Source organism: Galeopterus variegatus, unplaced genomic scaffold, assembly GCF_000696425.1.
Source record: "Galeopterus variegatus unplaced genomic scaffold, G_variegatus-3.0.2 Scaffold2727, whole genome shotgun sequence".
In the NCBI taxonomy this organism is placed as follows: Eukaryota; Metazoa; Chordata; class Mammalia; order Dermoptera; family Cynocephalidae; genus Galeopterus; species Galeopterus variegatus.
Genome location: NW_007728838.1, coordinates 92,033 through 105,183, shown reverse-complemented (window position 1 = coordinate 105,183; position 13,151 = coordinate 92,033). Strand labels below are relative to the sequence as shown.

The window sequence follows — 13,151 nt, the reverse complement described above, 5'->3', positions numbered from 1 at the left end:
AGTATAATAGACTGTGCTGTTTATGTGAAAGGAGTTTCTTCAATGATCTTTCTATTAAAAAAAAAAACTATTTTGGGAATAGTCTTCTTAATCAAGTGAAGCTCTTTTGTCACAGAAGAGTAGTAAAGTCTTCCCATGAAGAACCTTACAACTGCTTTTGCAACGAGTTGCCAGAAAGTTTGGCTTTCTGGAAGGTAAATGTATTTAAATCTAGTACAAGGTAAAATGTTTCTCTGAGGGTCACTTGAAGGCTACTGATCATTGAGGTAGGGCCACTTCTCTGAGGCAGCAGCCTGCCTAGGGCAGTGCTCACTAAGTTATGTCCTATTTCATTGTTACCCTGTCCTGGTGGTAAATGGTCATTTCTAGAATATAATTTTAAAAAGAAAATCTCAGGCCAGGTGCAGAACATTGGGAAGGCAATTTAAAACTACTATCCTAACAATTCTTGTTTGTTTTTTGGTACTTATATACTTTGTTTGGTCTTATCGGCAGCACTGGAGGAAGCTGCAAAACGTTTCCAGGAATTGAAAGCACAAAGAGAAAGTAAAGAAGCATTAGAGACTGAAAAAAACTCAAGAAAACCCCCTCCTTACAAACACATCAAAGTGAGTTTTTACCCATGAAAACATTGGTATTTGACAGAGATGCAAGCATTACTCTCTTAGTAGTTAAAGGCCCTTTTTGACTTGTGAAAACTTCTGCAAATTATCACCGTCTTCTGTAAAACTGGCTGAGAGCTTTTGTTGGAATCATCAAATGGGAGCCATAGCTACTGTGCTGTGAGGATTAGGTCTTTGATAAACCTTCTCATACTTAAGAGCAACACGTCTTATATGAAATCCTGTTCTTATTGTATGGGGTTATCCTGCAACCAAATAAGTGAAAATTCACATTAAATTTGACATTTTTGTCAACTGAGGAGAGACATGGGGGAGCTTATTCATGGAGAAATTAAGATAAAGAGTCTTTCTCAGAGTCTCACCACAAGACAGTAGCAGAAGCAAGAACAGCACTGACATTTTTGGTATTCCTGTGCAGGTTGATAACTTACCTCTGCCTTCCTTTCATTTGTGATTTTGTTTTCTAGGCTAACAAAGTAATAGGAAAGGTACAGATCCAGGTTGCTGACCTGTCAGAGATTCCCCGCTGTAACTGCAAGCCAGCTGATGAAAACCCTTGCGGCTTGGAATCAGAGTGCCTGAACAGAATGTTGCAGTATGAGTGTCACCCGCAGGTGTGCCCCGCTGGAGATCGGTGTCAGAACCAGTGCTTTACGAAGAGGCTCTACCCTGATGCCGAGATCATCAAAACGGAACGGAGAGGCTGGGGCCTCAGGACCAAAAGGAGCATTAAGAAGGTGACATGGGATGGGGACAGGAGTCGGGGTGAAGTAGACGAGAACCTTTGCTCTTAGGGATGCTTCAAAAGATATAATTCTAGGGATAAAATATATAGGGATTTATGGCAAAAAGGAGATAGCTGGTGACAGGCATTGCTATTTGAAATTGGTTAAGAAGGCCTGAGTAGGTGACATCTGACCTGAATGTATAAAGTAGAAAGCCATGCAGATATACAAGAGAGAGCATTTCAGCCTGAAGAAAAAGCAAGCAGAAAGGCCTTAGCATGCTCCAGGAACAGCAAGAAAGCTAGGATGCCTGGGGGAGAGTGACAAGGAGAAGACCAGCAGGTAGGAGATGACACGGGAAGGGTAGCCGGGGACTAAGTCATCTGGAGATGCACGGGAAGGGTAGCCAGGGACTAAGTCATCTGGAGATGACAGTCCCCGGCTACCCTTCCCGTGCATCTCCAGATGACTTAGTCCCCGGCTCCCCTTCCCGTGCATCTCCAGATGACTTAGTCCCCGGCTCCCCTTCCCGTGCATCTCCAGATGACTTAGTCCCCGGCTCCCCTTCCCGTGCATCTCCAGATGACTTAGTCCCCGGCTCCCCTTCCCGTGCATCTCCAGATGACTTAGTCCCCGGCTCCCCTTCCCGTGCATCTCCAGATGACTTAGTCCCCGGCTCCCCTTCCCGTGCATCTCCAGATGACTTAGTCCCCGGCTCCCCTTCCCGTGCATCTCCAGATGACTTAGTCCCCGGCTCCCCTTCCCGTGCATCTCCAGATGACTTAGTCCCCGGCTCCCCTTCCCGTGCATCTCCAGATGACTTAGTCCCCGGCTCCCCTTCCCGTGCATCTCCAGATGACTTAGTCCCCGGCTACCCTGCCTGTATAGTCATCTGGAGGTGACACAGGAAGGGGAGCCGGGGACTAAGTCATCTGGGGATGGCACCGGAAGGGTAGCCGGGGTCTAAGTCATCTGGAGATGCACGGGAAGGGGAGCCAGGGACTAAGTCATCTGGAGGTGACACAGGAAGGGTAGCCGGGGACTAAGTCGTCTGGAAATGACACGGGAAGGGTAGCCGGGGACTAAGTCATCTGGAGATGACTTGAGAACGGTAGCTGGGGACTTACAGGCCACAGGCTGGGACACTTCTGTACGATTTTAGTAGGGAGTGACTTGATCTGACTTGGTTTATTAGTTTTCTGCATAACAATATTACTACAAAGTTAGCAACTTAAAATGTAACACATATTTTATTCTCTCACAGCTTGTATGGGTCAGGCGTCTGGGCATTGCTTAGCTGTATCTTCTACTTGGGGTCTCACAAGTTTGCAGTCAAGGCGTTGGCTTGGGCAGGGTTCTCATCTTGGCATGACTAGGGTGGGATCCATTTCCCTGTTTGCATGGTTGTTGGCAGAACTCTATTCCTTGTAGATGAAGGTATGAGAGCTTCCAGTTTTTTATTTTTGGGTTTTGTTTTTTTTCTTGCTGTTGGCCAGGAGCTGCTCTGCTTCTAGAGGCTGCCTGCCATTCCTTGACATATGGGGCTCCAAACATGGCCTCTTGCTTCCTTACAGCCAACAAAGGGAGAGACACTCCAGCAAGACAGACACTAAAGTCTTATGTAATAAACCCATATGATCACACACATCCTGGAACCTTTGCCATATTCTGTTGGTTAGAAGTAAGTCACAGATCCTGCTCACACTCAGGAGGGGATCACACAATGGCACAAATAACAGAAGACAGGATCATGGCGGCCACCTTGAGAGTCTCTCTGTTGCACTTGGGTTTTAAAAGGATAACTTTGGCTGTAGTATGGAGAATTTATGATAAGGGCAAAGAGTGATAAAAAGGGGACTATCGGAATAGTCCAGGAGAGAGATGATGGTGCCATGGGACCCCCAGGGTTGTAGCTGAGCAGAGGAAAATGGTAGAATTTCTGACATTCTGAAGGTGGAGCCAACAAGATTTGCTGATGTATTGGACATGTGAATTGGGTTGCTTGGTCAAAGGCCACCTACATTTAAAACGTTGTATAGTGCAAAATTTTTCATATTACTTTAATGCCTTGCATATCACACATACAGGTTTTTGCCTATAATTTTGGGGGAGTTTATGCAGCTATCCTGAAATCTACCCAGTTTAATATTGCGTTAACATCTTTTAATTGTAGTTGCATATATTCTAAAGTAGTTTATTAAGTTAATGATATAATCAAGAGAAAAGAAAATACAGCCTGGATTTTTCTGCCCTTTAACACTTGAGGAAAGAATTGCTGTTTTACAAAATAGCTAGAAGTGTATAGTCATTGAAAAGCATGATCATGAAGGGTTTGTGAGTGTAGCCATATGAAAAAGATTTTTAATACATTTATGGGAAAGAAGCCAAATATGAAATGGAATATACACAGTCAGCCCCTTATTTTTCCACACATGACAGAGTCAAACAAGGGACTTCCTGTTATAAGGTGGTTTCTTTTGCAGAAGATTTCTAAAGTATTAAATATCAAATCACATACAGTCTTTTTGCTTCGGTCTTTAAAGACAGATTTTTTTAAGTTCTTTAATTTGTTATGTTTGTTCACAATTGAATTGACAGCTAATGGTTTTAAGTCCAGTAAGTAACTCTTTGAGAGGCTAAAGATTTGTCACTTTTAGGACTTTTAGGACTTTTTTCCATCTTTGTTCACAATGAAATATTTCTGTCTTTATTCACAATGGCATCAACTTTACGAGATTTGCACTCATATCAGATATCAGCATTTTAATTTTTCTATATTCACTCATTTTCATAGAGTGTAGATATAAACCATCATAAATCATTGTCAAACTTTTAAAGCCATAGAACCATTTCTTCAAATGAAACCTTACCTCGAATCCCAATATGGGAAAAAGATGCAGTGGAGCTGATTTGGCTGAAATTCTAGGTTCTCTAGGTTTCCATTAAAGACAATTTGTTATGTATAAAATAGTTATGTACAGCAACAGCAGGTGGCAGTGCAACCAAGACAGCACTGCAGTCTTCTTCTGCCCTTGAGGACAGTGGCAGCATACCATGGTGCAAAATGTTGTTCATCAGCTGATGTTAGAGTCCAAACTAGATAAAGGAAAAGCCGTTTGAGGCTAACACAGTGCATAACATGGGAATGTGCACAACTGCCCGGTGTCCTTGGTGAGGAAGGACTGGAAGGAAAAAGTGGGGGAAATAAACTGTTCTGTTATGGCGTTGCAGTTATAGATGAATTGTCTTTCCTTTCTAATCTAATTCTTTGTCATAGCTTATATAATAAATAAAAATGGGAGAGAGAAAAAGCCAGAGGTCAGCTTTTCTGGTTACCACCCCTCCAGTTGTGACAAGTGTGTAGCTGCTTGGAGCAGACTGATGTTCCGCACTGATCTTGCTAACAACAAATTGCCAGGGAAAAAGACCGATGCCTGGCAGGCTACGTTGGTTCCTTCTCACTTAACCCACCAATTTCTTTTCTCTTATTACAAAAGTAGTAATCTATTTTTATCAACAGAGAAAGGTTAATATTTTTAAGAACATTGGCTTATGTTCTTAATGATCTACCAAAGTGAGAAAATATGATGTAGTACTTCTTTTAGATTACTGATATTTGCTGTCAACGGTTCTGTAATGCCGAGACCTATGAGAAGAGCTAGAGAAAATGGGTGAGAGGGGTACAGAGAAATAGGACAAATCTGATGAAATAATAAGCCAACACATTTTTGTTTTTCAAGACAATTTATTTTCCTCTAAAGTGTATTAGTAATGCTGATAAGTACTATGGATAATGCTTTTGTCCTAGATTGAATCAGCAATGCTTTTGAGGTGAAAGAGTTAATGATTATGTAATTATAAACACAAAATATTGAATGTATAGTATTTACTTTTATTTTAAAAGGAGCTTATCACTGTATACCTGCTAGAGCAGCTAAAATGCAAAAGTGACAGTACCAAATGCTGACAAGGATGTGGAGAAACTGGATCTCTTGTACATTGCTGGTGGGAATGTAAAATGGTAACGCCACTCTGGACAGTAGTTTGGCAGTTTCTTTAAAAAGTAAACATACATTTGGGCCGGCCCAGTGGCGCACTCGGTAGAGTGCGGCGCTTGGGAGCGCGGCGGCGCTCCCGCCGAGGGTTCGGATCCCATATAGAGACCGGTCTGCTCACTGGTTGAGCGCGGTGCGGGCGCGACACCGAGGGTTGCGATCCCGTTGCCGGTCACGAAAAAAGACAAAAAGGAAAATAAATAAATAAATAAATCCCTATTTAAAGGTTGCGATCCCGTTGCCGGTCACGAAAAAAGACAAAAAGGAAAAAAAATAAATAAATAAATCCCTATTTAAAAAAAAAGTAAACATACACTTATATGGTGCAGCAGATTACAGTCCTGGCTGTTTATCCCTGAAAAAGGAAAACCTGTGTCCACACAAAAACTTTTACCAGAATGTTTATAGCACCTTTATTTGTAATGGCCAAAATCTGGAAACAGTACAAATGGTCTTAAGTGGGTGAATGATTACACAAACTGTGATACATCCATGCTTTGGAATGCTCCTTAGCAATTAAAAAAGAACACGCTATTGATAAACACAAGTTGGATGAGTCTCAAGGGAATTAGCTTAAATTTTTTTTTTAAAAACCAATCTCAAAAGGTTATGTACTATATGATTCCATTTATAGAATAGTCTCAGAATGACAAAATTATAGAGATGGAGAACAGATTAGTGGTTGCCAGAGTTTAGGATGAGATGAAGTGAAGGAGTAGAGGATGGATGCGATTATAAAGGAGTTACATACAGAAGCTCTGTGGTGAAAGAACAGTTCTGTATCGTTCTTACAGTGGTGGTTATGTGATTCTACACCTGATAAAACCATGTAGAACTTCATACACACACAAATGAGTACAAGGAAAGTTGATGACATCTGAATAAGGTCTGTGGATTCTACCAATGTCAGTGTTCTGGTTTTGATGTTGTTCCACAGTTATGTAAGCTGTTACCATTGGAGGAGACTGAGTGGAGGGTACAGAGATCTCCTCTGTACTGTTTTTGCAACTTTCTGTGAATATCTATAATTACTTAAATATAAAAAGTTTAAAAACAAAAACAGAACTTTCTTGTTTAGGATTCAGATCTTTTCCAGGTCTTACCCACAAAACCTCACAGCTGCAAAGTCGTAAATGTCTGATACAGCTTCAAAGGCTGGAGTGAGCTTTATCCCCAGATCCCAGTGATATACCATATGGTGTCACTTCGATTACAGAAATAGTATCGTCAGAAAGAAAAAGCAAGCAGATTATCACCTTTTCAGACAGTTGTACAAGAAAAATAGTCCCACCTGAATGCCCATGAATAAATAACAAACCATTTATTTCTGGGGTTGAAATTATTTGAGTATTTCCAGGATTTATTTTAGTTAATGATCCTGGATTATACTCGTACATAAGTTGTTAGGGATTACTTTCTAATATAGTACGCTGATTTTACACCTATATGTTGCATGCTTCTCTGCAGGGTGAATTTGTAAATGAGTATGTTGGTGAATTAATTGACGAAGAAGAATGCAGACTGCGAATCAAGCGAGCACACGAGAACAGTGTAACTAATTTTTATATGTTAACTGTTACCAAGGTAAAAGTGCTTTTTTTGTTGTAAGAAAAAAGGATTTTAAAAATTTTGTTTCATGGTCTTAGGTTGAACTCGGTTTCTTTTAATTTGATTTTTTTTTCAGGCAATTTATAATGATTTGCAGTAGCCAGTGTGTTATCTACTATAGGTGCTAATTATACCAGAGTACAAAATGAATGATGACTGAAGCCTTGCACATGTCATGTGAGACAGCACTGCGAGTGAAAGATAACCAGGAATAGGGTTAACATATCCGGAGTTTAGTCCCAGCCCTTCTTAGTCACTAAAAGACCTGGGTCTCAGTTTCTTTATCACTGGAAGAGAAAATTAGCCCTCTGGTTCTAAGTCACAAACCACCATTAAAGTTCTGATTTAGCAAAAACGCTAAAACATTTTGTGTATTTAAACTTTTTTTTTTAATAATTTGGGAAAATGAGTGCTGTCAAAAGAAAAATGACAGTAAAACTGCTAGTTTAATACATGTAATTGTAAGACCCGTTTGATGCACATTCCATCCATTATCTCATTTAATGTTTTCAACAGTCCACTGATTTACAGAGGACAAGAAACTGAGGTCCAGCCATGATAAGTGATTTGCCAAATATCTTGTTACAATTTTAAAAGCCAAGACTAGTATCCATGTTTCCTGTGTTCCAGGCTATCTCTAAATCTGAGAGTCTGGGCTGGCCCGGTGGCGCACTGGAGAGTGCGCCGTGTGGGAATGCGGCGGCGCTCCCGCTGAGGGTTCGGATCCCATGTGGAGACCGGTTCCCGCTCACTGGCTGAGCGCGGTGCGGGCGCAACGCCGAGGGTTGCGATCCTGTTGCCAGTCCCCGGTGCGGGCGCGACACCGAGGGTTGCGATCCCGTTACTGGTCAGTAAAAAAGACAAAAAGGAAAAAAAAATAAATAAAATAAATAAATAAATAAATAAATCTGAGAGTCAAAGTACTATTAAAAGTAAGAAGCAGAGATCATTTAAAAGAAGCATTTTAACTGATGTGTCATTGTTTGAAAGTCTTACAACTTTCATAAACATGTTTCATGACCATAAATTAAAATGCCATTTTTAATGATTGCTGGAATCTGGCTCCTTAAATCCGATCCTCATTGCCAGTGGTCCCTCCAGCCGTCTGGACAACCATCAGGAAGTTCAGTCCTCTGGACTTTATCCAGATCATCAGAGTTCAAATTCAGGGGCCTAAATGTTCAGCTTTTTACTGTAATTTGAACTTTAATATAAGTAAAAACAGAGAAAATACATAACTACTGGAGAGTATATCCCATACAATAGTATCAAACAAGTCTCCAAGTCTTTCTTCGGGGGAGAAGGTTTTCATTTTCCCTCTTCATGGCCTAAGCTCTCATCTGTCTACCCCCGTGCTAGTTTTGCTTCCTGCCTAGAGTGGAGAAGAAGGGCTGAGAGCAAAACACCGGAGTATACACCACGGATGTCTGAACTTAGAGCTCTCTGAGCAGAAAACACCATTCATACACCTGTGGCTCACCAGTCGCTCACTAAGTAGCATTACCCTATGGTCTGTTTCTAGAAGCAAACTTGAAAATAAACTAAATTCCACTTTTTATCTTAATTACTTTGACGTGAAGTTCATCGAATAAAGAAAAACTTAGTAAACTGCACAGGGAGCATCACATTTTCAGAGTTGTCAGTTGTCAGACATCAGCTGGTATCAAAGTGCTGCTGCCGCCTTGTGGCTCTTGACTGGGTTGGATGTTTCTAAGTTAGGTTAATACTTAGTTTTATGTAAAAGGTACCTTTCTCTCCTTTTCTTTCTGAAGGACCGTATAATTGATGCTGGCCCCAAAGGAAATTATTCTCGCTTTATGAACCACAGTTGTAATCCAAACTGTGAAACACAAAAGTGGACAGTGAACGGAGATGTTCGAGTTGGACTTTTTGCTCTTTGTGATATTCCTGCAGGTAAAAGCGTGACCTGCTCCCCGTGGTCCCCTCCCTAGGAAGGAAGTGTCCTTTGAAGGCAGGACATCATTCTTCAAGTCTTGATGCCCAAGTGTTTATTCAAATAAGACAAAGTGTTATATTTAGATTTGAGTGTTATCTTATTAGAAGTAAAAATCTATATCGAAAGAAATTAGCAAGAACCTTTATGTAAGAGAGGATCTTACAGGATTTTCTGTCCATAATCCTATTGAATTAATTCTCCAAATTATTGCTGTCCATATAATGTAGCCAGATGTTTTAGCTGTTGTTTTCTTTTTAAAACATATTAAAAGTAGTTAGCTTGTGTTAACATCATCTGGATTCTTGTTTTTTGTTTTGCTTTAAAAAAATCATTCTGTTTCAAATTAGACATAGAAAGCATAGAAAGACATAGAAAGCATTGTCCAGCATCTCAACAGCAAAACTTAGCTTCTTTAAGTTTGTAGAAAAATGGGCAAGAGAAATGCTGTAGGTGAAACATTTAAACTACATATCTAGAACTTACTGTGGATTGTTCAAGCCCAGCTAAAGGAAAGTTTAGGAGGCCCTCGTTAAATCCCCGGATCTTTGCCTTAATAGTAAACTTCCAACTTGAACGATTATTCGATCGTAGTATAAGGCATTAATTGCTAGAAATGGTATTTTCACAATTCTATAGTCACATTGTTCACCTAGAAACTAGTGTGATTAGCTTTAGAAAAGAGGGCTAAACTAGAATCTTATTTTTCTTGAGCATAGACTGCAGATCCTTAGTCCCTGTCACATTGTTTTTGACCACTTCTGTGAGAAGGACATGACTTCTTTTTAGGATATTTAGTGTTGCTGTAATTGTTGATGGATGAGGGATGTTTTCCTTCAGGTTTTTCCCCCGCTTTTCCTTTTTTCCCTTCACTGTTTTTAGTGAGGTTGAACATGGGAAAGGGAAAAGTCTTCATGCCAGAATTATGTCTCTTTTTTCATTATGACAGTGTCTGTGACAGCATTTCTCTTCCCCATGACTAAGTGTGAATAATTATTTCTCTTATGTTTTAGGGATGGAGTTAACATTTAATTATAACTTGGATTGTCTGGGCAATGGCAGAACAGAGTGCCACTGTGGAGCGGATAACTGCAGTGGCTTTCTAGGAGTGCGGCCGAAGGTCAGTTGTGCAGGGGAACACCCAAGCCCACAGGAGATCGGGGTGGAGCTGGGGAAGAAGTCTGTTTATGACCCGCTCAGGAAATGCTGGCAAATGGGCACCCGGTTTAGTTTGCAGCTCATAAGTTGTGCTTACCAAAAGTTCAGACTTTCTGACTTTCCAATGAAGCCGATTTTAGTAAGGTCTGTTAGGTTCTGAAAATGTATTTGTATTTCTGATTGAATTTGAAATTAGCAAAGTTCTCTTTTAAATTAAAAAAAAAAATACATAATATACTAAAACTATTGACATTCACTTTTTAAAATGGTGAATTTTGTGGTATGTGAATTACATCTCAGTGAAAAAAATTTGCTGGTTGTCTAAACATTAGTGGGTTAAAGTTGCTTGGATTTACCACCACACTTGCAATTTAAAAAGAAACAAACAAAAAAACACCCTATTTGAAAGGTGATGAAAACAAAGCCTTGTTCTTATTATAGCATTATTACAGGATAAGTCCTGATGTTTTTAGGTCATTGTACAACAGATAAATTTAAATGAATGTGAGGTTGTAGGGTTTGTTTTTTTTTTCTGTGTAAAGGTTCATACACTGCCTGTGACCATTGAAACTGTGGCCCTTTTTTCCTGCCAGTCGGCATGTGTGTCAACAACTGAAGAGAAGGCCAAAAATGCTAAGTTAAAGCAGAAGAGACGAAAAATCAAAACAGAACCAAAGCAGATACATGAAGATTACTGTTTCCAGTGTGGAGATGGTGGAGAGCTGGTCATGTGTGACAAAAAAGACTGTCCCAAAGCATACCACCTCCTATGCCTTAACCTGACTCAGCCACCATACGGTAAGCTGGAACTTCCAGATTTGTGTCCTTGCCAACTGTGCATCTTTGCTAACTAAGAATATATTCCACTCTCCCCAGCAGAGCCATGGAATAGGAAACTTTGAGTGGAACAAACAATAGCAAACAGAAATTCTGCTAGTGAGATATCTGTCCCCCTGCTAACTTGAGATACCCTGTGGGCCAGCAAGGATTGGTCCTTATTTACTATTACCATGGGGGTAGTTGGTACCTATGGCATTGGGTTTTGACCAATAGCTGAAATCCGTATGAAATAGTACACCCAGATCTATGTTTGGCTGAAATTGGGAGTTGTATTCAATTAGATTTTGTCTCCAATCAGAGAAGAAGGTGGGAACTTGGGTAATCAAGACAGGCACTAACTTGGACGCTGTTCCTCCTCCTTCCCGCCCACACCAGGGAAGTGGGAGTGCCCGTGGCATCAGTGCGATGAGTGCAACAGCACAGCCATTTCCTTCTGCGAGTTCTGCCCACGTTCATTTTGTAAAGATCATGGAAAGGGGGCTTTGGTTCCCTCTGCGCTGGAAGGCCGTCTCTGCTGCTCTGAACATGACCCCGTATCTCCTGTGTCGTCAGAATACTGGAGCAAGATAAAATGTAAATGGGAATCACAAGATCATGGAGAAGAAGTAAAAGAGTAAATGGGTAGTGATTTCTCCCCCCCCCCCACTTTATTTAAATGAAGAGAGAAAAGCAAAAAGATCATGCATTTTAAAAAAAGAGACTGCTGCAGTGCATACAGCCTTTGCCATCGGAACTGCCTTGTTAAGGCGAAAATGGAAAAGTAGTTCATGCAGGCAGAAGCAGGCGGTGATGTCTGGTTTCCCGTTCGCTCTGTTGGTTTGGGGATTCTTCTGTGGAGGGCTAAATTCCCTTGGTCTTTTCTTGCCTGTTACTGTGCTTCAATGCCTTTGCAGCTGGAAGAAGAGATATCTTAGCTTTTGAAATAAGAACAAAGAAAAGGAAGTTTTGTTAATAAGATGAATTTAAAGTCTGAGATGTGTCCCTTGGTTGTACAAAGCAGAAGTAGCCATCATTCCTTTATTATTTTCATTTTTAGGAATTCCAAGAAGTGTAGTTCAGATTGTTTGACAGTGTGCGTGTGCGCGTGTGTGCGTGCGCGCGCGTGTGTGAAGTAGGGATCAGAGAAAGCCCTCTAGAGAAAGGCGTGATAATCTTTACATCCTCTTTCCTGCACCGTAGGCAGGCTCACTCTTCTTTCCCTTCAAACTGTGTTTCATGGTCTTAGGGAAGGACTCTATGGAAGTACTAAGTCTGGCCTCTTGAAAACAAATGCCTCGGTAGCTTTTACCTCTGCGGTCTTAAACCAGGCGGGCTTTGTGATATGGTGACTTTACCTAGAAAGGCATATAATGTGTTTTTTTGTTTTGGAGGGGAAAAAAAGGAATGGATGCCCTCACTGATTTTGAAATGTTTTCCATTGCCAGTGGGTTTCTTTGATGAGGCGGGTTTGTGTGGATATGAATGCATAGTTGGAATGGTCACACCTGTTATCCTGACACGTAGATAAAGGTAGTTAAAGGGAGATGAAAGGCATAGACCAAAAGTTGAAACATATAATCCTCATTGTCTGTCCAACTTAATGTAGACCCTGGTCTGACTTGTAGAGAATAGTGGGCATTTTATTCTCTGTCTCTGCTGCCCTCTCCGAATCAAACATTTCCTTTGTCAACTGACCAGTCATGTTTCCTAGTGAATTTGAATCATATTGGAATAGATCTTTTTGGCTGAGTTCCTAATTGGGGTGATGAAAGCAGTAGGGGCATCCCCAAGTTATATGTAAACAATTCCTATTTAGTATTATGCAATATTTGAAATTGTCCCCATTGAAGTAAGGGGAAGAACTACTTTTACAGGGTATATAGGAGCCACACAAACACCCGTCATCTCAGCAAGCACGTGGAGAAAGCTCCCACGAGGGTCAGTGTTAGCAAAACTGGTTGACTGTGATACTTGCATCTTATAGGGTCAAGTACACCAAGATGTCTGCCCACACAGCTCATTCGCACTAATGCTTGGGAATGTGTATGTTCCAGTATTCCTTGTGTGAAATAATTAGTAATGTCAGACATTGTGGTGACACTGTACTAAGTAGAAGTCTAGGGTTAGCTTGAATGAACATTAACTTTCTCTGTGAATTTTGACTGCTTACAATTGCTGGTACCTGGTAGCACTTATGTTCCCCCAAGAA

At 40.8% G+C, this 13,151-nt stretch overlaps 1 protein-coding gene across 1 annotated transcript in view; it reads left to right on the top strand.

The window, feature by feature from the left end:
• WHSC1L1 (Wolf-Hirschhorn syndrome candidate 1-like 1) overlaps window positions 1-12,648 on the top strand; it is a 101,568-nt gene extending 88,920 nt beyond the window's left edge. Inside the window, exons 18-24 of the mRNA XM_008582812.1 lie at window positions 496-608; window positions 1,091-1,360; window positions 6,871-6,987; window positions 8,784-8,925; window positions 9,979-10,085; window positions 10,717-10,921; window positions 11,339-12,648. Of these exons, the coding sequence (XP_008581034.1) occupies window positions 496-608; window positions 1,091-1,360; window positions 6,871-6,987; window positions 8,784-8,925; window positions 9,979-10,085; window positions 10,717-10,921; window positions 11,339-11,580 (1,196 nt within the window). The 3' untranslated portion in view covers window positions 11,581-12,648. The remainder of the gene's footprint in view (window positions 1-495; window positions 609-1,090; window positions 1,361-6,870; window positions 6,988-8,783; window positions 8,926-9,978; window positions 10,086-10,716; window positions 10,922-11,338) is intronic.
• Window positions 12,649-13,151: the final 503 nt, after the last annotated feature.